General features: G+C 31.0%; 1 protein-coding gene across 7 annotated transcripts in view; it reads right to left on the minus strand.

Annotated features, from left to right (window-relative positions):
* The window catches only part of LOC143256961 (G patch domain-containing protein 1), an 85,311-nt gene that overhangs the window by 25,667 nt on the left and 32,270 nt on the right, over nt 1-27,374 (minus strand). For all 7 annotated transcript variants that reach the window (XM_076514895.1, XM_076514893.1, XM_076514896.1 and 4 more), the window contains 2 exons: nt 20,818-21,051; nt 4,150-4,362 (listed from right to left, as the gene is read on the minus strand). In XM_076514895.1, coding sequence (XP_076371010.1) covers nt 4,150-4,362; nt 20,818-21,051 — 447 coding nt within the window. The remainder of the gene's footprint in view (nt 1-4,149; nt 4,363-20,817; nt 21,052-27,374) is intronic.

Below are 27,374 nucleotides of genomic sequence, written 5' to 3' on the forward strand. Positions count from 1 at the left end.
GCCCTTCTGCACACCACTGTTGTAAAGAGTGGTTGAGTATTTGTGACCTTCATGTCAGCTTGAACAAATCTGGCCATTCTCCTCTGACTTCTCTCATTAACAAGGTGTTTTCACTCACTGGATGTTTTTTGTATCATTCTCTGTAAACTATAGAGATTGTAGTGCTTGAAAATCCCAGTCAGCAGTTTCTCCGAGATGCTGTAACCACCATGTCTGGCACTAACAATCATTTCACAGTCAAAGCCACTTCTCCATTCCATTGTTTAGTTGAACAACAACTGAACCATTTGACTGGATCTGCATGCTTTATATACTGAGTTGCAGCCACATGATTAACTGCTTCACTATTTGCATTAATGAGCAAGTGCACCTCATAAAGTGGCCACTGAGCATATGTACATATTTTGATTATTTATTATTTTGTGCAATGTCATATTTAAAAAAAACAACAATTTCCATCTTGTGTTTTATAAAAAATAGCCAGTGCAAGGCTTACACTCTCTTGGAAATTTACACATTTTAAGAAAACTGGACATTCATAAGGAGGAAACTAAGGAAGTGAAAAATAAAAGAAAATACTAAGGAAATCAGCCTTCTCAAAAGAAATTCAAACATTTTAACCCTTTTTCCATGGACATCTTTAACTGCACATGTCATGAGGTTTTTAGTGAGTTACATTCAAAATTTAATTAAATCACTTCTTTATTTTATACCAATTACTATAGCAGAAACTCATGGATATTAATCCATATTTTAATCATATACAAGATTAAAGTTCTTAATTTTATATGGCAATATTTAAAAAATCCTGAATTTCCCCTAGTGTGAGAAATGTGATATTTTTTCTCTACACATCCATTCTTCTTCAATTTATTCACCAACCTTCCAATAAGTATGAAATTTAATGTAAATTACTTACTATAAAATTGTCATCCCTGATATAAAGCGTAATTTTATAGACTTTTATCATGTTTGGTTAGAACTATAAAATAAAAAACCAGATCTCTCTTGCCATACCCAGCTGCTGCATCCTTTCTTTCAGAATTTGTTAGTAGTTCTTACATTTAATATTATTAATAACAAACGGAAAGCCTAGATTTTCAATTAAAAAATAATGTATTATATTGTCTTCTGTATGAAGAATTTGTCAATTCCTCTTTTAGTATAAGCTTCATTCCTACAGGAAACATATCAACTACCGTGGGTGAATTTGTAACATTTCTTGTCAAACAGTTAGAAAGCTAGAGAAACTGTAAGTTATGGAACATTGTCTGCTTTTTGTATATCATTATTCTATGTTCTTTGGTACATTATTTAAGTAAAAACATTAGGATTAAGTGTCCTCAACAATCATCAGTAAAGAAGAAAAAACAAGCATTGCTTAGGTACGTACTTTATTTCTTGTTTTTCACATGTACTCATTATCCCTTATTGGAAAAGTAACTAAGATCTAAAATCACGAAAGCTGATTTTTGTATATGTAAAATAATTGTACTGTTTACTGAAAGGCAACAAATTTTGTGAAAATACACAAACTATATTAAATGTTATTAATTTCAAAAGGCTTGAATACTCTAAGTGAAGTCCTTATCAATTATAATTATATTTGAATATTTTGAATAGTTACAGTATTATTTCCGAAAACAAACAAGTCATAAAATTTATCAAAGGGAAAAATGCCAGAATTTCTTCAAAATATACCATAATGCTAATTCCTGTTTAAAGTGTTCATATATTTTTTAACAGAAAAAAAATCTTCCAACATAACTTCAAGATACACAAAAATATCCAATCAATAAAAGTTGGTGAAGTGAAATACAAGGTTATAAGTCAAAAAGTCAATGTGAGCATAATGAAACAAAAGACACAGTTCTGTGAATATCATATAAGAGGCATATTTGTCAATGTGAGTATAATGAAACAAGAGACACAGTTCTGTGAATATTATATAAGAGGCATATTTGTAATATTTAAAATGAGTTTTACTGCATATGGTTTTATTTTATTCTTGTGGCATGTTCTATAATGAAATTAATAATTTCACCTGGGGATACCTTTTAGCTCATAAAGTTCACTCGAAATGACCATTTTTTCATCACAGTTCTTTCCTCTTACAAAAGACTGACTTGTAAAGTACCTGAATCACATTCATCTAAAAATAGTAAAATAGGCTTCTATGCACAAGAACTAAAAGCATGTCCTGTAATCTTATTGATAGAAAGAATGAAAATACTGTTGTCTGAATGAATGAAAATTACACATTCATAAGTATTCTGAACCCTCCAAAGTATTTACATAATTCCAAAGCTATGTTTGAGATCAACATTCAGAGCTTGTGCAATTCCTTTTAATAGTTCAAATGATGTGTTGGTGAACAAATGGACATCTGGGCTTTTATATTTCAAAATAACCCACAAAGAAGATCTATATTAGTACAAACATCATCTATAAATCATAAGGACCTTCAGTAAAAATGACAAGTGGCCACAAAATCTTATCTGGAAATATTCAACTGAAAACAATGTAAAATGTCCATAATCTGGAGTATTAAAATAGCTGCATGCACAAAGCCATAACTTGAATGGAAGAAACCTTTAGAGAACATTTTCTACAGCCAAGTATTAGAATGGACAAGGGGAAAAAAGGAAACAAAAACTGAGAGTCTGATGGCTACACTAGTCCATAATAGAGTAATACTGATGTGGAGAACAGTCCCCTGAATCTATGCATTTTTCACAAAATAGAAGAAAAATTAACAGCTTAAATTGAAAAAAAAAGTAAAAAAGACTGAGTTTCCTAAAAATAACATAAGTTCTACCATTTGTTCTAGCCAGGACCAGCAAAAATGATTTTACACCTCCTGTCAATTCCTTTGTTGTATTTTTTTCAGTTATATTCTTTGCAATTTTTCTTAATTTCTAGCCTTAAACACAAGCTTTCCTACACTGAAACAATGCAAGCCAAATCTGGTTAAAAAGAACCAAAAAAAGATCAAGAAAGCAGGATAGAGATGGTTCAGCATTTTGTAATGGATATCATCTGATTCAAGTGATGTATTGCCTGGCCAATGCAAAATAAATTTACGTTCCACCACAAAGAATGGTCAGTTATAGTTGTAAAGACAATCAGGCTGAATATATTCAGGTTAACAAAGACAAACATTTAGACTAACATAATCTCAAGTAATTACCTTAAAGGTTAAAATATGCTGATGATACAACAAGAAATTTGAAGGAAGGCTAGAACAACTCCCTACGTATACTAAAGTAGCTACAAAATGACATATGATAGAAAAAGATCCAAGAATGATGAAAAAGCAATGGCTCTTGTTCCTGCTACATTAGAGACCATTAGCACAAAGATGTTATGTAACAAATTAAACCACTAATAATTCTCAGTAAATGGCCTAGGATACATAAACACCTCATAACAAACTTTATAACTGTGCTATTAAAAAGAAAGCTCAGTGAAGATAACAATTATTAGAACAAATAAGAAAACACATAATAATAAAAAAAGTCTGAAAGTGTCTCAGTGTTAAACTAAAGCAGATACTCACTAAGAAAAGGATTTAAATCTAGAATGTCTGACAAAGACAAAAAGAAATATAAGAAATTTCCAACTTTAAAAGAAAACTCTAAGAATCTTTCAAATGGCAATGAATCCAGTCTGAGAATGTGAAAGACTTTATGTTTGGTTAGATTCAATAGTGTGTGTTTCAACCTTCAGATTCTCCCTCAAGTGAATTTTAATTAAAATTCATTATTTAAAATAAAGAAAATAAATTAATCTTAAAGTTTAGTACCAGAACACTGAAGAACAACATATGAATTGCATGAGGTGACCACACAAAATTGTAGATATCACACAGAAAACAGTATTCTGTGATGGAAGATGACTGGTAGATAAGTGCAGAATCAGTGAAAGGAACAAAAAAAAAGCTTTTATTGACATAAATAAGGAACACAGCTAAAGAAAGATTGTAGAATTATAGTATACATATATCTATATTTGAATTGGGTGTATTCACAACTACTTCAAATGTTCTTATTTTGTTAAAAAAAGTTTTGTTTATTACCCTTTTCTTCTCAGTTATCACACTTCATTAAGACTATATAAATAATGCACAACAACACATTTAGTTCTTACCCTTTTTTTCCTTCTTCTCTAAAGCCAAGTACGTATCATATCTCTGATGTTTTTCTTGGTCATTTGCATAAGGTTTGAAGTTTGCACTCGTATTACCAGCTACCAAAGAATTTGAAAATAAGCTAGATGATTCTTTAATGTTTTTCTTGGTAACATTTTTGATATCATTCAATTTCTTTTTGTCCTCCTCAGATATGAGATCAAAAACTGAACCTAGAGGAAAAACAATAGAATATGATTGTTTTATTGAATGTTAAAAGAATCTGCTTACATTATGAACACACATGATGTACACATATTTTCTAAAATCAATGACCTAAGTTTGTTAATTTATAACACCAGGGAAATATATAAACATGTATACAGTAATGCCTCAAGTATCTCTATTATTAGTGATCCTTGATTATCCAAGTTTTTTTTTCCCTCCAAATTTTGTTTGTTTGTTTTTGGATTTTGTGCAAAGCTACATAAGATCTATCCATGCTAGCCATCCCTAATTCAGCAGTTTAAGGCTAAAAGGAAGGCAGCTAGTCATCACCATCCAATGCCAACTCTTGGGCTACTCTTTTGACAATGAATAGTGAAATTGAGAGTCACTTATAATGCCCTCATGGCTGAAAGGGCAAGCATGTTTTGTGTGATAGGGATTCAAGCCCATGATCCTCGGATTACGAGTCGAATGCCTTAACCACCAGGCCATACCACGCTGCTAAAAATTTCCTTAAAATAATTGTGCCATTACAGTTCTGGACAATAATCTATGTTTTGTAAAACTGTCATTCATAAATTAATAAGGTGTAAAAGTTCAGGTACTGCATTAAATCTGAGATTTTCATGTGCAAGATATGGCATGAATTCAAATAATAAGTAGGCCAATTCAAGGCTAGCTTTGTCTCATTGATTTTTAGCTGTTAAGACAAGAATAGAAAATATACAACTTAAATAACTTTATTTGATCAGTGATTAAAAACACAGCATAAAAAAGCACACGTGATACACATTAACATTTTTTAAACACTTCACTCAACATTAGTTGTCATCTGCATTTTTTGTTGTACAGTGGGCATCCTTTAACCACATACGAAGAACAGGTATTACATACACACTTGTTCTTCTAATAGCTGGTATCCTCAGTTTGTTTTAACTAATGCTTTTTAGTAATAATTCCAAAGCATAGATGTGTACTAATTTTTAACTTATATTTCAAAGGCATTAATAGCATGCAAATGCACTTCCCTATTTATTGGAAAAAAAGTGCCATAATATGTTAGGTATTTGTGACCAGGTTAGTGATTAAATTAAAAGAAGACAGGAATGGATAATCACAAGAAGAAATGTTATTAGAGAAAAAGTGGAATTGCACTGATGTAACTCAAGAAATTCAGAGAAATCGAGTGCAACCAACTAACTGATACTTGGTTTTTATTATGTTTTTGAAATAGTTTATAAGTTTTGATGATATGGTTAGACAAAAGAGATAATAAATTAAATCAAGGAACCTAAATATTTTTTAAAAAGTTTATTTTAATTAAACATTAGGGAAAGTAGTGAGATATGCTGATATCTTCATTATCCATTTTTTCCAGTTATCCAGAACTTTTGTCTCCTCAAGACCAACAAGGATAATAGAGGCAAGGCACTAGTGTATATGTGCTGGTCCACTATAGATAAAAAAGCTAACATCAAACTTTTTAACAAACAGAATATTAAATTACAAAATAATAATATAAAACCACAAAAAAAGATAAAATAAAATTTAAATGTTAAAGACTGAATCAGTATGTTAAACATGCTTATATGTATTTTGCAAAAGACATTATAGAATACAGTAACCAATCAGCTACTTTAATATATTTTTAACATGAAATTATTAACTGAATCTTAAGAATTAAGCAGCAAAATTTCATGATAACAGTTCTTTGAGAAATAAAAACCAGCATCATATATGCAATCATGGAGTGTAAAATAAATTAACAGTTTTGGTTTTGTTTTGAATTTTGCACAAAGCTACACAAAGCTATCTGCACTAGCCATCCCTAATTTAGCAGTGTAAGACTAAAGGGAAGGCAGCTAGTCATCACTGCCAACTCTTCTGCTACTCTTTTACCAATGAATAGTGGGATTGACCATCACATTATAATGTGATGAAAGGGCTAAAAGGGCGAGCATGTTTGGTGCGATGGAGATTCGAACCCGCAACTCTCAAATTACGAGTCAAATGCCTTAACCACTTAGCCATAAATTAACAGAGTCTATCTCATCTTCTTTCTGAAAACTATTTGTTTTATATGCTGCAAATTGATAATTCAAATAAATTATATAATGATCAGTCAAGCTTTCTGCCATCTTCAATAACTCAGGACTGATTTGTGATGTAAATTATTCACAAAACCTTTTCTTCCAGCAATGCATCATCAAGCTAAATTTTTATACTTTGCTGCAATCTCTACATGGATCTCTGATGGTCTAAAGTCCATATTAGCTTATACTCTTGAAAAAAACACCAGAAAAAATCTTTAATTAAATGTTTAAATCACTAACTAATAACTTCTAAAATCTGTTATATGGGCAATCATATTACTCCATGAAAATCAAGGTTGAGAAACAGTGATTAACTGAAATTGATGACATGAGTGTGATATATCTAATTATATTTGAAGTTAAATTACAAGGTAAAATTACTGCTACATTGTTCAAAGCTGTTTTGATTTTCTCCTGGGATTATGAGTTTATTATACTCAGAAAATTCACAAAATATAATTTGTTTTTGCTTGGAGTGCTCTGAATTTTTCTCAAAGTCAAGACCTATGCTTTATACACCTTTTTCTTCAATAAGTTTCAACTACAAAATTTTTTTCTTAATTATGTGAAAGAACAGCTACAAGTTTATTTTACAATTTTTTTTTTATATTAAATGGTGTGGTGTTGCCTTCTGGCTGAGAAGCATCCATCTGGGTTCTATAAGGTTATAGATGCTTACTTGTTTTTAATTTTCCATAAACCATGTGACATACTGCACACTACAACACATTAAAAACATTTGAAGTTACAAACAGAAACTAACATAACTCTAAATTCTGTTTTTTTCTTTAACATTAAAATGGTTTATACTGATGTATATTTGTTTGTGTTCTTAGGGTAATTTTTGTATTAAATAATTAGAGTTTATATAAGGTTTTTGTTGTTTATAATAATGCATTAAATTGTATTGTAAGAGTCGTTTTCTCAGAGCGTCATCTGTAATTTCTATGTTGCTGTTCCCTACATTTAAAAAATTTACATTAATATCAGAACTACAACTATTACAAGTGGAAGTGTTTATTTAGTTTCTTCTTTAAATTCTGCTTTGGTAATTTTAAAAACCCTGTAAGTATTTTCTGAGTAGTGGCACTTCAAATAATATTTAAGGACTTCTAATCTTTTATCTAGCCTTACTGAATTAGATATTAAGGAATATGGTCTTTCTGCTAAGTTTTGATGGCTATTTTATCTTGTTGTATGGAATAGTTGTGCATAAACCTATATACTTATACAACTTTATTGCTTTAAAAAATACTCATTGCCTATCTTTCTGTCTTTAATTACTATAATCAAAACACATAGTAAAGTTGATTTTCTTTTGATATAAATCCTCAAAACACTAACACTTTACTCCTCCACCAACTTAGGAAAAGACTGAAAGTGAGAAGGGTGGGAACTTCCACAATTGGCACAGTGAGGATGCAATTGACACTTATAGACTTCATGGTCTATACCACCACAAGATGCCTTAGAATGTCCACATTGCTGTCACTGAGAGTTAGGAATACAAGTTTAGATAGATTGCCTTGACAGTGGCAGATAGACATGATAATGTAAACATTAAAACAAGAACATTATTTGGCAGCATAAGTACATTTTTATGGATGAAGATATGTCACACAAAAGAAAATCCTTGGTTGGAGAAACCAATGAGGATCTCCAACTCAGTATTGCTCCTCAGATATAACCTAATGATTACTCCTTGCGAGAAACCCAAAGAAGCATAGGAAGTAACTACAACAGATGTATCCCAAATGGCCTTTGAAGAAACAAAGCAGAAGTTAATACTGAGGTAGTGGCTGCTGTTCAGCCTTCCACATGTGGTTACTTTTCTATCAATGTGTTTTTTGGAGGGGTCACTGAGTGCAGTATCCATACAAAACAGAAAAATTTCAGTGCCCATTCACCATGGAATCCAAAAAGGAGATGTAGTACAATGATAAAGTAGAGAACTACAGAGATGACAGGGCTTCATGGACAGTATACCCAAACACCAGCATTAGAAACAATGCCCAACACTGGTGCATAGTTGACACTAGTCTAACAGGATCAGCAGACTGACCCTTGGGGAGATACCCTGAGATCACCTGTCTACAGGCATTCAAGGCCAATGTGACATGTTAAAATACCATTGCCAATATAAACTGACCCATCAATGAAACACCTCAACCACCAGGATCCTCTTCTCCCTTTAATGGGATGCTATGCAAGGGAAAATCATGGGTGGGTGTTTGGATCTCCATTTGTTTTTTCCTTGAAAGAATTACTTTCATAAGGAGCTTTAGTTGTGAGAATTTTTCAGAGCAAGTTGTCTGTGTTCACTTGATTTTGATATGGATGCCAAGTAAATGTAGCAGTTCTACAAGTTATGAGGGATATATATTTTCTTTGAGCGTGTGTGATGGTACAGAAAGTACAGTAGTAAAAACATTAATTTTATTCTTGGCACAGATTTTCAGTTAAAATGTCCCATGTCATCTAAATTTTGTCACTGATTTTTTTACCTGATGGAATCTTAAATATCAATAAGTACTTTGACAGCTCTTAGATGACAAGGCTGTCACCACTGATTGTAGCTTTAAAAGATAACTCAAGCATTTCTGAAGTGATTTTCATGAAGTTGTTGGAAGCAATATTTAAAACTACTAGAGTACTTAACAATATATTACAGTGTATTATATATATATAAATAAATAAGTTTATGTGCGAGGTCCTACACACATGCATGAACATTACATAAAGTCATTAATGAGTATTCTTTAACGTGAATACATCAGTTAAACAAAGTGCACAATAAGAAGAAAGCACATTGACACCAAAGATTTTATACTGATATTAAGAATTATGATATTATTATTTTCCTTCAAGCAGAGAGAAGTATTTTCAATAAGCATGCAGTATTGAAGCATAAAAATGCAGGTGATAAGATGTATACCAAGAGGAAGAGGTGGAAAATAACACTCACATGGTGAAACATTTGTAATTAATACAAGGAACTACAATATAAGTTGTAAATGAAGAGTAGTCCCTAAATAAAAACAATGGAAGCAATAAAAGGCAATGGCTTAAGTGCACAGGAACCACTTGCATTCTTGACTCCATTTCTTTGAAATGGAACCTGGTTCTACATATATAAATATAAAAAGATAGAAAGAATGAAATTGGGTTGGAGAATATGGTATGCATTCTAGTTGTCCAGCAAAGGTAAAAAGAGAGATACATAGCCACAAGTAATTGGTCTATTAGAGACTCATTCAAGTCTTGGGGTCAGGAAGTTCACAGAATATACATTCTATAGGTGATAGAGTTAATGAGTATACATTAGGTTCTTTGAAACGTCAACTGATCAAAGCCTGAAGTTAATGTTCATTGGTGTAACCATTCATTATGGCCCCTTTAACCTATGCACTCAGTTGAAAATTTTACTAATTAGAATTCAACCAACTCTGAATGTGAATTTTTACTATTTAAAATCAAGTTCTGACCACGCTCAGTTTCTCTCTCTTGACTAGACAATGGTCTCCCTCTTCATTCCTGACTTGTATTTTCTAAAAACTACTAACCTTTTACCACACCACGAATCCCTGAACATATTCAAGTTCCGAGCTCCTTTAAGATGTATTGGCTTTTTTTTGTTTGTTTTTGGAGTTTCTTATATGAGAGAGCTTGCTACCTTCACAAATTAGCATTGTAGTCTCCTAGGCCCTTTAACAGTGGATCCTACCAATGCTGAAAAGACCAACAATCCTGTATCAGGAGAGTCAATGATAATGATTTTAACTGAGTTTGTAAGTGGCTCAACAACTTTTGCCATTATTAGTTCAGAAGTTATTCAAGAAAGAAGTAAAGCCAGAAAAAATCAGGACCCCAATGCCTTGCCACATCAGAAGATGCATCATTATCACTTTGAAAGGCCACAAAACAAGTTTTCACTTCAAACAGTAAATTTATCTCCAAACCTAAAAAGATATTTCAATCAATTTGATCCTCAAGCACTGACTGGGTTCAAGGAAAGTAAATGCAGAGTAAACCCAGAGTATGTTAGTTATTTCAAGTTTGATAACTACCCTCACAGTGATCTAAATGAGGTTGTTAGGTTTTGCCAACACCTTCTCAGAATTTGAAGGTAAATGAAGAAGCATCCACTTTAACAGCAGGTATTTCCATGCTAAAGAGGTTACATAACATCTAGCAACTGAGCAGATTCCAGCACTGAAAAGACATTTTCAAGAAATGGGTGCTGAGCAGACAGAGGTACAAGCTCTCCACAGCTAAGAAAAGGATATGCTGAGTCAAAGGGTAAACCCACTTACAAAATTTGAGGAGGAAGTGAAGCACCTGCAAGTCAGGCTAACAGAAACCAAGAGAGCCCTAGCAAAATCCCATGAGAATCTGCTAATGGCATTAAGGTAATGGAGAGTATACCTCAAATAAACTATAAGTGTAATATATTTTGAATTTAGTAATTTATTATACTTGAAATTACATTTTGGTTTGTATTTGTGTAATTAGTTTTAACTAATCTTCTATCTTTTGCATACATGAATTTGTGCAGTAAATAGAACTAGTTTTTTTAATGATATTTATGCTTCTATTTTTTACATATTTTTTATTTCATGAGAAAGAAAAATAAAGACATAGCAGGTTTTGTATATGGTATGTGTGTGTATGTGTATATGCATTTTGTGTGTATTTTCTTATATTAAAGCTACATCAGGCTATCTGCTGAGTCTACCAAGGGGAATTGAACCAGATTTTAATGTTGTAAATTTTTGGACTTGTCAATGTAAACATTTGTAAGTGTAGAGTTTAGTAAAGATTTGCCCTTACTCTTTCACAAATTGCATGGTTAAAAGTTTTTTATGTGTGCATTATAATGGAGTTATTTTACACAATATTCCTGAGTTTCCAGTATACAAAGGTTTTATTTTCTGAAGTGTCTGTGCCAAAAAAAGTAATATATTTAGTTTTTTTCTGGCATAATGAGTTTTTGTACACAATAATCACAAGGTTTTCCTTTTACTGTATTATCTAAGTGTACATATCTAGGAAGTTTTCAGTCGAATCTCATTATTTCATATGTTTGGTATTTTCATCAGTAAAAGCATTTTATTTCCATGAAGTGTTCCATTGCTACTGAAAAAAACCTAGGTTTAAGTAATTTTTCCATAGAATGTTAGACTTCTCCTTTATAAAAGTGGTAAAGGATCACCATTTACATTTTGTTTCATCCTTTTTATTTGTGTAATCTGTGAGACAACATTCATTTTAAATTATCAAGATAATGAACTTGTTTTTCTTATGTAAATCATTATTGAAGGGTTATGAGAATAAGTGCATACTTGCATATTGTATGTTTATGTTAAATAGTGTTTTATGATTTAGTTGAAACTATGTTTTAGTTTCATCATTACAAGTGTATTTTGTATATCTGTCTTACTAATTATTTGAGTATTCAGTTTCTACATATATAACTTAAGTTTACTAAATGACAACTTCACATAAGTTTTCCTTTATTGCTTATCTGATGTTTTTGTTTTGTTGGGTATCTTTGAAAAGAGGCTGAGGATAAGCTCATGTTTTGTAACTTTGGCTAAATCATTACTAACATCATAACAGCCTTATGAAAATGTAAAATCTCAGTCTTCACTATGAACATGTAAAATCTCAGTCTTCACTATGAAAATGGAAAGAGAACTGAAGATCTTAATGTTAAATTGCTGATGTGTTGTAGAATTTAGTCAAAATAAAACAAAGAGAATCGTTGTAACTGGATCTCACCATGCTGTTTCAGATTACAATTTTGTAGTCCTCATGCATCTTATGGTCATTCAGAGAATACTTACACAACTAAAATAGGATTCTCCACAGAACATAAAGATTGGCTATTCTTTTTATCAAAATAAGAAAGATGTACAGCATTAAATGCTTCTTATGCAAAACAATTCTGGATAGGGTTCCTGATGAAACAATTTCTTACTCTGGTCATGATGTTTTGTCCATACAACTACTTGTCACTAAATGAGCTTAATTTAATGAGCCTCCAATAAATAACAGTGCTTAATACACTGTGCCAGGAGATGACCACCTTCTTAATGTTAGCCTTGTCTTAGGAAAAACACATCTTTTACTTTATGCTGCCTTGTTTCCTGTTATTCTTACTGTTGCTCAATTCTTTCTTAAACCTTTTCTTTTTCTTATGGACAGATTTAGGTTTTGGCTTGGGACAGGTACAACAGATACAATCTTTATTCTGTGATAGTTGCAGGTGAAGTACCTTGAATGAAACAAAGTTACATCATGCACTTGTGGATTTGGAAAAAAGCCTATAAGACAGTGCCACAAGAATGAGTATACAGGCATCTATAACAGAAAGGAGTGCCCAAAAAGCTGCCCAAATCCAGGCAGGCTAGAAAAAATGGAAGGAAGTAATCACAGTCATCTACAACAAAAAGTAACTGAAAGCACTGAAAAACAGTGTACAGGATAGACCCCTCTAAAGAGCCAAAACCAGGACCATGAAAAAAAAAAAAAAGAGATTGTTACTTGTTGATGAAAACAAAAATGAAATTGCTGTTGGAAGTCTCACTGAAAGAGAAGGTATAAGAAAATTAAAGAAAATATAGAAGTCTATAGAATAGAGGAAAAGGCAAGAGAAGCAAGACTGAAGTGGTTCAATTGTGTGAAGAAAAAAAAAAAAAAAAAAAAGAAATAAGGAGATTAGAGCTACTAGTAGACAGCAAGAGAAGAGAGGGGAGCCAGTAAAACATCAGAAAGATGAGCATGAATGACATTGCACAAGACCTGACAATGAAAATTGATATTTGTTGGATGGCAACTTGTGTGAAAGACGGCAATCATGTTAAAGGTTAATGTAACAGAAGAATGTGTTACCTACAGGTAATTCTAAAATTATAAGTTGAAGGTTTTTATTTTCATTGTGCATGGAACAGAGCATTTTTATATATTATGTCATAGTTAAGGGTTTTGTTTGTGATGTTCCATTAAAAATCAAATATTTCAAACAGAGTTAAAGGATTTCATCTTGTTTTTAGTATATTTTTTTAAAGGTTTGTATTATCTATGTAGCATGTTATTCTTCTCTATAACTAAAAAAAATGAATGTGCTTGTGATTGTCACTATTCTGATGTTTAAATTCAGCTTTACCTACTCACTTAAGGTCAAGTCTGAAACACAGATGAAGGGAGAAATATGATATGCTAGAGTATCATATTTTTCACAATCTTTACTGATAATGGAATTTTAATGTTGTTTTTTTTTTCAGTTTAGTAGGTTTTATGCAGTTTTGACACAAACATGTAGTCCAGAAAAACAACAAATTTGTTTCATTCTAGTTGTCTTCATATCTTTGCTCTCTACAGCACATATTTTGTTCAAATGTTTCAGTAGTATTATATAATGTGTAGTCAACAAATACAATGTCCTTCCAAGCCCTGTAGATGATATCTGTATGTCATAGCTAACAAATGCTATTAGATAATGAGCAGCAATGTGATGACACTATTGCAAAAATTATTTCCTATTAGATTTGAACCTCTACTTACAGACGTCTATTTGGCTATCTAAGTGTTTAGTTCAACAGATGTGTTTTGAGAGAAAGAAAGCTTTTGACTAATTCACTGCTACAATAAAGGCAATCATCCTTCTGTCTATAAAACTGTACACACTGACATCTTAATAAAAACTATTTTCATATTCCATCAAATGTATCCAATCTGTTTATTCCAAATACAACTTAAAACCCAGTGAAGTTTTCAAACTCAGATTACTCTGTAAATTTATTAAGTGGGTCTATTAAAGGTTAACGGAACATTTTATCATAAAAATCAAAAAAATAATTAGGAAGAACATGTTAGGGCCCAGGTTTCTTAACTGCCCCTTTTTTAACTGGAAAATGGTAAAAAAAAAGCTTCTCCTATATGTATGATTTATACAGTTCTTGAAAATATACCCAATGAAAAACTTTGCATCAAAAATCTGGCACTCGAGCTACATTTTGTCATATTATTCCACCTTGATGAAGATGACTACTATGTTTCATGTGTTCTCCTTTACCAGATTATACTCTACCTGGAATAAAAAGGCAAAAAGCACACAAACTGTAAGAAAGTTTTCCTTTCTGCTGCCTTTTTTCTGTTACAGTATTTCAGCTACTGACTTTGTTTACCATATGTTCTAAAAATACAAATATTCAACCCATCACGAAAATGTGTACCACCCCTATGTATTAGCAAAGAAAGGTGTAGAAATTAATGTGATATCCTTTACATTTCTATAGTAAGTCAGCCACAGCACATTAATACAAATAGTTATTTTGTATCAGACTACTTCCACAGATCATAAACACAAGCTTTTATTATAACTTGGTGTATACTAACAAGTGTAAAGTATATGTAAGAAACATTCTGTTTAAAAACAGAACAAATGAGTAATCATGTGTGCTTAGATAAAATATGTAAAAAGCAAAACAAAATCCATGTTTTCATTATCAACAATACAAGTATCACTAATTATAAAAATCTTTGTCACTCTGTTGAGAACACTTCCATGCTTCTTTATTTGTGATACTCAACACCATGCATCATCATGTAACAAAACTACTACCTTATTGTTCTTAGGGCAAGTATGGTGCTAACATTAACCTTTGTGAAACAATAACAAAATAGTTTAATTCAAAAGTTTTATGAGAATGAGTTGTAACCAAAAGCAAAATAAAATTGATGAAACAGTGTTTCAACCTAGCAATTTGTTATGTTTGTGTATTAAGTTTAATGTTTAAATTATATTACAAATAGGCCTACTATTACTAATGCTAGAGTTAGTGTTTAAAAAGTTTTAAATGGCAAATAAATTATAATTAATATATATTATTTTGGTATTTTAACACATACATTGTCTACCTGGCCTTAAAACAAACAAAAATTAAGCATTTATTACTAACCAAACATATTTTATCCTTTGTACTGCCAAAAAGAGTTAAAAATTTGTGTAAGAATGTTCACATTCTACTTCCTAACCTAAAATACAGTAAAAAGACTCAATAATGCTTTTTAAGTCTCTTTCAGAATACACACATATTTTTAATCATAACAACATTTACTTTTTCTGCATAGTTTTTACTAAAAATGTGATGATTAAAGATTTGCTTCAAAAGTGACGAAATAAGTAAAGAGTAGGTGCATTTTGTAGAAGACTAGTTTTGTTTTGGTTAAATTCTGTAATTTTCATTAATCATTCTATAATGATTTCTTATTACTTTTTATGAGTTTTTATACCAATACATTGCATAAAATCCTAATGTTTGGTCTTTTTGATATGTTTATATTTATTTACAGGTTATTCTGTATTTTATGAAAATTTACAAATGGAACCTACATTTATTTCACTCCTAGATAAGAGTACCATAAATAAATGGAGAAAGTTGTACTCCATGTAAATATTAAAGAGTCTCAAATTCTATTTGTTTCTCATTGTTTTAACACTTTGGGACTAGAATTAACTGCATTTATTTAATTAGAAATTCTCTCTTCAACAAAATAGATGTCATCACAAACACCAGGCATAAATATATGCCTTCACTATAGCTGTAATTCTCCAAATATAATTTATTTGTATACGAGTTCCTTCAGTAAATTTATTTTTTTTATTTAGGGATACAAATAATGAAATAAAATCACCTTCACTTAAAGGTTTGATTGTTTTCAACTTTCATGCAAAGCAACACAAGAGCTATCTGTGCTAGCCATCTCTAATTTAGCAGTGATAGACTTGTGGGAAGGGAGCTAATCATCATTACCCACTGTCAACTGTTGGGCTACTCTTTCACCAATGAATGGTGGGATTGACCATAACATTATAATGTCCCCATGGCTGAAAGGATAAGCATCTTTTGGTGTGATGGAATTCAAACCTGTGACTCTCAAGATTATGATCGAAACACTTTAACCAGTTGGTTATGCCAGGCCATCACTCAGAAAAAAGCTATCAGGAAGATTACATTCCCTCATGTAAAGTTGTATTTCCTCAAAAATTATTTTTCTGTTTAATCTGTATAGATGGGCCATGCCTTCTTGACCAGGAAAGCCAATTATAAAGGTGAAATTCCTTAAACAAAGTTACATTATTTGGGAAAGCAAGAATGTAATATTTCAATCCTTGTTTTGTTTCCAAGAAAGCTGATAAGGTTTATGAGTTCCTGTTATAAACTTGGTAAGTGAGAAAAGTTGTTGCAAGAGATGTGATGAAAGTTAATGATATGGATATCAAATTCTGCAATGTGTTACTTGCAATAATGCTAACATTGTAGAGTTCAAAGAAAAATGTCAGCTCTAAAATGACACAAATGTTCCAGAGCCAAGTGTGCATGCCACAATTCTGTGGGTTTTCAAATGGCTGTGATATTCTTCTTATAATATCTAAGTGACAATGCATTTGGTTCTTAGAAAATGGTTGGTGAAGAAAATGTGATTTTTAATCGATAATTATTTTCAAACTTTAAATCTGTAAATGAAGCAGAATTTTAATAAAGATTACAAATTAAAAAAATATATAAAATAAGTGTTCAGTACAGTAGAAAAACAGAAATAAAAAAATTCATAAACTTCACAATGAATGATAACTATAACAGTAAGAGCTTCCAGTTCAGAATTGTAATTCATTTAGTCTTCCAACAACATTTCACCTTCAAAAACTTACTCTCACCTTTCAACCACTTACTTAGAGAGCAAAGAGTCCATGTTTCTGTGACTTGTATACTCCACCCTTGAATTATTGCTTTATATATGTTTTTTCTTTGAAATACTAAGTACCATCTAATATTTTTACTATGCTAAACAATTAGGCCTAAGACAATACATCTTTTTTATTTGAGTTTCTCAGATAATGATAATGTTCATGAGTATTACACTGGATCCAGTGGAGCACTTGTTTTAACAAAGGGAGTTTGTTTACAAAAATAAAGCATGCATCTATACTTCCCAAAAATAATCTATTATATTTAAATAATGTAAACAGAATAATTAATATAAAAATTATCCTTTTATCTATAAAAAAAAATGCACAGTGATGTTTTTGTTATGTTCTTAATGTTAAGTCTGTTTTCACATTCCATCAAATGTATCCAGTCTGTTTATTTGAATTAATTTAAAACAGAGCAAATGTTCATTTACAAACTAGAGGTAATTTAAAATTTAAAGTAAATGAATATACAAGGAATGTTGAAAACAAAAGAGAAAATTATACACCAGCTGAACATGCAAATTCCACTGTTCAGGTCATCCAGTGGCAAAAAATTGCTGTTTTGGCTCAAATAAATATTACAACAGTTGGAAATATTCAGAGAAATGATCAAAATAATAAAAAAAACAGTTAAAATAATTTAATCTTAAATGAGAATGAAGGTTTTGAAAACCAGAAAGTGAGTAAATGGTGTGATATTTCCTAAATATGTTAACTAAGAGTCATATTATTGTGGCTGTTTTGTACCCATATGTTGCACAACATTTGTTTTTCACACTCCTGAATATGATGTGAATGAAACTAAAACATGTTGTGCCTCTTACAAACATTTATTGATTTTTAACTAAAAATTTAACTGTGTATTATACAATGTTGATTGTTTGAGTATTTAAAGATATTCCAAGTATAAATTTACATAGAGCTGTAGTTGGGGTGTATTTTAATGCTTTAATCAACCCTTTTGCTACCATCATAAAAAAATTGGGAAATAAATGTAAATTATGTTTTTTCATGCTAGAATGACTACATATAACATGAAAATACAAATGTTTGGTCTAAGTTGATAACGTCTCATAATGCTACATATTTTCATTCATATTTATTAGTTTTTATTATATTAATCTTCCAGTCATATCTAACTAATATTACATAACTTGCATTGATTTGGTGCACATGCACTCACGTTATATATCCAGTAGTAAAAAACTGACCTTTATTCTTCCCTATCATGACTGTTTTTCAGCAGACTAGTATTTTGTAATAAACAGTTACATTTCAATTATTATGCATCATATACATATGCATATAGATTATTGCTATTTAGAAATAAATTATTAAACTTATTTTTCTTAAAATATATAACAATAAATCAAGAAGTAAAGGAAACTAAAATCTCTTCTCACTATGATCTTTGTACTCCGTTATGCTGGACACAGGTTACTGAACCTTTAAAATTTTGCATGTGGAGGATTACCACCAAAACTTTTTTTTAGGTTTTATATTTACAGTTGAATAACTAAAAAAAATCATAAATAACTACACTGATACCACAGATTTTCACTAAATTTATTAATCTTAGTAATTAAGTTGTATTTAGATCTAAAAAAATATAAAATTTGAGCAGACTAAGACACAACCCACTTAGCTGAAATCTTGGATCAAAAGAACTTGGTAGCCTTTTCAAAGATTAAAATTACTAAGAAAACTACTCTGGGGCCATTCTAACCTGTTAACTGGTTATTCAGATGTCACATACTGTAGTAAGCGTATATATAAAAAAGTTTAAAAAAAAATGAAAAGAGTTGAACGGGTCTACCATATTGGATTCAGTACATAAAGCCATGTCTACACAAAATAAAAAGATACAAGATTCTTATTTTATATTCTAGCTTCTTATTATTAGTAATTTGAGTTCCTTATTTGTACAAAATTATAGACTTAGTATTTTGACATCACGAACATTTAATTTCAAACAGTGCTGCATTCAACATGCCATATGATTCACTAAAATCAATATTTAGGTGTGTTCATTTATTATACACTTTTAAATTGAGAAATTATCTCCTACATAATGTTAAAGTTTGAATTATAATCTAGAATTTCATTCCAAATTTAATGATATAAGTTCATAAAATAGTAGTTCTCTAAAATTTTGAATGCAAGTCAACAAATGGGATGACATGACCTTTGACCCATGATCTGTATCAAAAGGGTTAACTAAAGATTATTTGCATTTGGTGCTTTTTCTATGTTTTAATTTACAAAGGAGAAAAGCCTGACAAAAGTTTGTTGCAACCTCAGCAAAATCAAAACACAACAATTACATTTTATTACACAAACAATAAAGTGAAAAATAACTTAATTTTGTTGAGAAAGCATGTGTATTGTTTATTAAGTCTGACATACAATATTCTGGGATTTTCACTTACCAATACTCACTTTTTCTCAAAAACAAAAAATCAATTTGTTTTTAAAAGTGTTTTCAAAAATGGATGTATATTGAAATGTATGTATGAAAATTTTTATTTCAATAGTTCTTTGCAACAGATTTTAATATTTTTAATAATTATATTAAATATATTTTCCACATTATAAGTTATACTGAAAGTATCCTAACCTATATTAACTGTTTTGTTTGTGTGAACAAAACCAAAATGTTAAATATTAGCTTATGAAAACAGAATTCAAATTAAATTATTCTTAAGACATCTGGTAAGGCTACTAAAACATTAATTAAAATAAATTACAGAACAACATTTCGACCTTCTTAGGTCATCTTCAGGTTAACAAAGAGAATTTGCAACTGACTGTTGCTGGGCCCGTTTTAGGGACGATAGTGTGAATGGATACGAGACCAAAGGTGGTGCTGCAGTTATATGTTAGTTATTAATTAGTGTGGATATAAAGGTGTTTCATTGGTCTAGATTTACTTCCAGCATCACTAGGATATTTGTTTAAAACAGCTATATTTCAGGGTTTAGTATACACTTGCTGGCACTTTTGTAGACTTTTGACACGTGATCATGACTTACAACTCTATTCACACTACAGTATTCCAAACTAAAGATTTACCAAACCAAAAAAGAGATTTTTTTAAAACACTAAATTCATGTATAAAGTCTAAAAAAATGTATATTCTTAAGAAAACAAATTTCTAACATTTAAACATTTTCCACTAAACTAAACTGGTATTTTTATCAGTTACAAAATAACCATTAGTGGTTGTGAATGTACCCTATTCTATTAGTTCCTTCTCATAACAGTATTCATTTTTTGGGTACTGACACTAGCAATAAACTGAAACGTTAAATATATTTACATACATGGTAAAAGCAAACACAAAGATGTATATTGCTCTCAAATTGAATCACAAACTGAAAATAAATGACAAATATCTACTTTTTGTAGTGTCCCGCATTCATCATGAATATTTGTTATTAAGGTACCAAGTTACATTAATTTAGAACTTTCTCCACATCATGTTAAAGCCAATATTTCAATTACTGACACCAGCAGAAGTAAATAACTACATGGTAAAACCCAATGGACAAATGGTACAGATTATAATAAAAATACTTTTTACTGAAATATATTAATAGTAAATTTACCTGTATCAAGTAAGTTTTTTTCTCCAAGGATTACTGCCCTGTCACTAGCTGTAAGTGCATGTCTGTTAGAACCTCTGGCACTCGAAGATTTAACTTCAGTGTTCCTAGTATGTATATGTATAGGCTTGAAATCTGGAGGTAAACTTGGTGGCTGAAAATATTTCTTTCTTACGGCAGGTTTTGAAGCCAAGTGAAATCCCTCAATAGCCTTGCATAAGTGACTCTCTAACTTTTCTAAGAATAAACAAGTTTGTTTAACCGAATAAGCTAAAATAATTCTGCAAAAGTTAAAAAATTCAATGTTAATTCATAGACTACAAAATCAAGTTTTCAATTTGTCATCCAAACCTAAGTAACATATACTTTTAACAGAGATATCATATATCATTATCAAATAAACTCCATGCATTAAATGAACACAAGAAATTGTGTAAGGATATGTGTAAAATACAACTATAAATAAATAGGTGTCAACAATCTGTTAGATATAAACCTTGTAACATAGCTCTTAATAACCTACAAGGTTTTAATCTTTATATTGAGTTTAGTTTCAATATCCATGCCTTAAATATTAGGCTGATTATATTCTTTAGAGAAAAAAAAACAACAAAAAAAGTAACTGTTCTTAGTTAAATGAGTGTATTAACCTTTTCTGAACCTTAAGGATGTCACTGAAATTCCTTGATATTTTTTCTTGAGATTGTGAAAGTACTTTAACATTTTGCATGAAACTTAGAACAAAATTGATAAGTAGTCCCTAATTTCTAGAAGGAAAAGAAAAAAGACTTAGTTTAATGTTATAACTTTCCTATACTGAAAATGTATTATCTATAGATAAATACTTCCTCTTACATAAACAGCTATTCTCAAGCAATGCTGCTCTATATACACAAAAAAGTTTTACACATGCTACAAGCCTTTTAGCTCCCCTCAACTGGAACTGACTGATTCCTGTAGGTCTCTCATGCTAATCATCATGCACAACAACTCTCCACCAATAAGAATGAGACAAATGCTCTGGACACAAACTCCTTTTATTCAATTCTACCAAACTACTGCTTCAGGTTTTGGTATAAAATGGAAGTACCAGTTTTCAATGAAAAGGAAGGGTGTTAACTCTAAGATGAGGTATGTATCTATCAGAAAAACATTTTCAGTATAGGAAAATTATAACTTCTGATACAGTACATTACCTCCTCTCACATCAATTGCTAGAATTCCACACTGAATAGGTGGAGGGACCAATGCAAGAGAAATGAAAAAGCATCCTTCAAAAATGTCTGAAGGACACTCCCTAAGATGTATAGTCAGATTCTAAGATCTAATATGGGAGACTACAATACTAATAAACCAGGTATACTCTTCACCCATTGTAGCAAAATCATACATATACAGACAGGAAAAGAGAACATCCAAGTGGAACAGAATTATGGCTGGACAGTGATCCAAACCATGCAATATGTATGAAACTCAATCCCAGAAAATATTTTAAAAAAGTGGCTATTGTGAAGAGGATGTGCCCCTGGGGATAGAGTGGCTATGCTGCAATGGATCATGCACAGCAAGTCAACTGTATTCAAATATTATGCTGCTGGGAACTCACATCCATGTGAGGGTAGTATGAGGATCATACCATCTGTTAGTAAACTGCAATCTAAAATTCAGCCAAATTGTACAGACATCCACATGTGGTAGGAAAGAGGATCATACCTTCTTCACCTCAAGATCATGAGACTGGAGGGAATCTAGTCTTCCCCACCCAATTCCTGAATGAGGCATATGTTAATATGATAAACTGAGAGATCTTGAAACCTGACATCCAGTATCAAAAAGTGAAATTCATCAGAAGTGCCCAAAGTGCAGTAACATCCTTGGAATACTAAATATTGAAGAGAGCAGAATGGGAAGGACAATAATCTGCAAAAACTTCCACCATAACCCACAATACTGAAGAAGTAAAAATAAGGGACAAATATATACATCTATAATACATATGTGAGGAATTATGTTGATTTGTTCTATTTTAAATCCAAAACACTGTCACTAGCAAATAACATCCATGTGGGAGTAGGATGAGAGATCCCAATCAAAGTGGTGATCTGCATTTTTGTCTGCTCACTCTCATTTGTTTTTGTATGTTATACTGGAGGATATAACATCATCTACACCAGCAAAACAACACTGCCCTACTTTCAACTGAATGGTTTTATAAACATTTCTATATTTTGTTTGAACTTCATTAACCCATTCAGGAGGATGACTCCATGGTCTATCACCCCAATAGATTGAAACTGTAATGTGGTAAGAACTCTCAAACTCCACTAGAAGAAAATAGGGTGGGGGAAACATGAAGAGTCCAGAGGAATGACATCTGAGACAGTGCAACAGGTGACCACAAAACCCTATTTCTAAAGAAAGACTATAATAATTTATTCAATAAAAGGTACAAAAGAGATGGGCAGCTATCCTCTACTGCTTTACCCAAGTTGTCCATAGGTAAGTATGGCCTGGGATGAGTAAATTTATGAAGCAATTCTATCACCAGGATAAACCAACAAATGATGTTGTGGAATACTCCATCTCTGCAGTGTGCATTGCATCATCATGGAATTATAATATGCAAGTTGAAATGACATTACAGTACAGATTTGAGCATTTAATCATAGTTGGTCAGATACCATTTGCCATAGGGCAGGATCCAGTAAGACAAAGAACATGCCCATGAAAAAGAAGAGGTATATACATGAAAAGATAGCTTACCCAGTCACAGTCTCTGAGAAAAGTTGATGGTGATAACAGGTAGATGATGGCACCCCAATAAGAAAGAAACAACTACCCAAAGAAGCAAATGGAAGATGTACATATGAGGTAAAGTCCCAGTGGTCAACAGACAAAGTACCTCCAACTGAGAATAGGGTAGACATGCATGACAGGAGAGAAGACACCACAAATTGAAGATGGGAAGCTTTAGATAAGGAAGAAAAGGCCAATCAAATCACAGTCTTCATCCAATGGGAAAAGTTACAAAGAAGTGGAGGAAAGGGAGAAAATATTTATTCATTAGTTAGCCTAGTTGCATTTTTAGTTCAACTTGAGATATGATGGTGGGTTAAACAAAATACATGACCAGGCTAACTAATGAATGATTATTTGCTGTAAAATTCTTATCCATGCTGTAAGTGTAGCTACCTGCTTGATCACTAATTTTAATTCATTGAGTACACTTGGATGATCCATCAGAAAAAAAAAAAACCCTTTTCTTCTGAAATATCACAATAATTTTCCATTAGAAAGATTCACTCTGAAATTCTCCATTAAACTCACCTTACAAGAATTTTAGAAGTTTATTAAAAACATTTTGTTGTTAATAATAAATGTACAAAATTAATGTAAGTTATTAAAAATGAAAGAAATACTTTTTCTCCATTAACCCTTTCACTGCAGCTGAGATGAATATTTTCCAGTGCTTGTGGGAAATACATATCTCTACTACAGCAAAAAGTTTAAGGAAGCAAATTGGGAAAAATGATACAAGGTTCTATTGACTGTCCATTTTATTGAGGGTCTATTTTATAACATTTTTCATCTTGGTGCAATACAAAGCTGTTCTTGACTTATTTCTTAAATAAAATAGGTACATGCACTAACTAATCTATTTCCTATGAGAGACTCAATTGTAGTGGAATGTTGTTATGAACTTCCTTTTATAACATTGAGAAATCCTGCAAAGTTTCATCCAAATTGGACCTAAACTGTGGTAAGAATTTTGCAGACAGATGAACATTAACCTCATATATATATCATTTAAGTGATATGAACAAAAATGAAATGTTTTTCAGTTGTCTTTTTCTTTCATGAACAATAAAATATTTTGTTTACTTTCAACTCACAAAACATTCACTACTCCATTCAGCAGTGACACACCACACACAATTACCCTTTCATGTTCATCATTAAAATCAATACATAGTTTCTTTTTACACTGTATTCACCACAAAAACTCATATTCCTTGCAGTATCAACAAACATAGTTCCATAAATCATTAACACAAGTTTTCACTAAATGTACAGTTTGTGAGTAATAAAGTCTAATAATTAGTAGCTTAACATATTATTAGCTAATTATATTCTGGTTCCTGTATAACTAAAACTTTTACACCTCCATTTGTCCAAAGAAAATCTGATAATTATGTAGCCAATGTTAGATATACAAGACTGTTCAGTTTAAGTTACTATTTCATTTAAATTAGTAATTTAATATTTCATGATTACTCAGTTTTCATAACAAGAAGTTTAAATTAACTGGTGTGATAGGAAACTTAAATAATTATAGAAGAACAAGAGAGATGGCTGAAAATGTACTACATCAAAAGTGAGGATTTCTTTAAATGCATTAACGGTAAGCAAAATGGTGTAATTGGAGAAAGTACTTTGAGAGATAATAAATGAAGGTTCAGTTCTTACAATTATGAGAGCTCCGTTATTAAATTCTACATTTTTCAATTTTCATTAGTGAAGTTTTAATAAAAATTTCTGATTCTGAAAGTTGTAATGTGGGAGCCAGATTGAACAAAGTGATCATATTTACTCTGAGAAGTCAAAAATTGGATACTTTTAAGTCCTTGAAATGTGGCAGATGCCAGAAGATTGCAGGATAGCTAATGATACACTTCTATTCAAAGGAGGTGATAAAATTTGTTCTGATATTTACAGGTGTATTAAGCTTACATCAATAGTAAGAAGTTTTAAAGTCTTATAACAATAGATTTTATACAAAGTCATTTAACAAAGTTTAAGTGGCCCAATATAGCCAGGTGATTACAACATTCAACTTGTAATCTGAAGATTGCAAGTTTGAATCCCTGTCAAACCAAACATGATCACTCTTTCAGCTGTGGGGATGTTATATTATGACAGTCAATCCCACTATTCATTGGTAAAAAAGTAGCCCAAAAGTTAGTGGAGAGTGGTGGTTACTAGCTATCTTCCCTCTGATTTTATACAGTTAAATTAGGAATGGCTAGAGCAGATAGATTTTGTGTAGCTTTGCACAAAAGTAAAAAACAAACAAAATTCAGCAATTTTTTCTGATAACTTCCATTGTAGAGTACATTTTGCAATGAGCTACAGTACTGACCCCTACAAATGGATGTTTTGATAGCCCAGCTGGTTCCCTAAAAAAACCTAAGCATGAGTCTTAATGCTTTACCTCTGTGTGTGTGTATATATATATATTATTATTATTATTACTAATTACAAATATGTTTTGAAATTACAGTTATTTTTTTCTTTAAAATGTAAATAAAGAAATACAGAAAACAATGATCTTTACTACTTACAACTGTAAAGAAGTTTGTAGCTCATTTACTGGATGTTGCATGCCAAGCCTTACTGAATTTTGCATGTGGAGCATGCAAAACAAAATTACTTTCATAGGGTTTATAAATGCATTTTGAAATAAGAAAAAATTATGAATTACTCTATCAATTTCACAGAATTCCACTATAATTTATCATGCTCACTAACTAAACCATATATGGGTCTAAAAACATATTGTTTTTACAAATTTTCACTTACCTCTTCCTTCTGAGATTTGATACAGAAGAAACAATCTTATGAAACTCCAATCTTTAAGATACTGAGAAACCAAGTGGCAGAAATTCTGTACTTTCAATTGGTTATAAATACATGAGAGAGCAAAGTAGGAGTGCATAAGCAAGTGTTTCCAAAATCAAAGTGGTGAACGGAACTACCTTGTTTGATTTACTACACATAGTGATATCTCAGCAAACAGAAAAGATAGGAAGTTCTTATTTTATATATTCTACCACATCAATAATGGTAATTTAAGATTTTAATTCATACAGAACTACAGACTGTATTTGGACATCATAAAAATCTAATTTGAACCAAAGCTACATTCAACATACTATGTGATACACAAAAATCGATATTTAGCAATTAATATTTACATTTTAAATTTAAAATTAACTAATGTGTAATACTAAAATGTAAATTATAATCTAGAAACTAATACCAAACATACTGATATACACTCATAAAATAGTAGTTCAATAAACTTTTTACTGAATGCAACTCTGCAAACCTGACATGCCCTTTGACCCCTGATCATATGAAAACTCATAATGAGAGGGTTAAACACACAATATGTAATACTTAGTGAAACAAAAAAATCACTCTTATTTTTACATGATTTAACTTACCAAAAGTCAATTGTTCAGCATGTAAGAATAATGATTACACAATCTTTAATGAGGAAAGGACTAACATATAATACCCAGTTAAACACCTTGTAGAATTGTTAGATAACATTTCCGTAATATTTCAGGATAACAATTTATATCTTAAAACAAGCACTTCCTTGATTTTCAAAGATTTTTTTATTGATACTTATGTGACGTAACTTATCAGTGTAAATAGCATCTAATAATAATATGAAATTTCCACATAAAAAGAGATCTAGGTTATTATAATTTCTTTAAATACATACTGTCATAACTTTGACAGAGTAGGCAAAAAAGAAGAAAACTAATTGT

This window comes from Tachypleus tridentatus, chromosome 7, assembly GCF_004210375.1.
Source record: "Tachypleus tridentatus isolate NWPU-2018 chromosome 7, ASM421037v1, whole genome shotgun sequence".
In the NCBI taxonomy this organism is placed as follows: domain Eukaryota; kingdom Metazoa; phylum Arthropoda; class Merostomata; order Xiphosura; family Limulidae; genus Tachypleus; species Tachypleus tridentatus.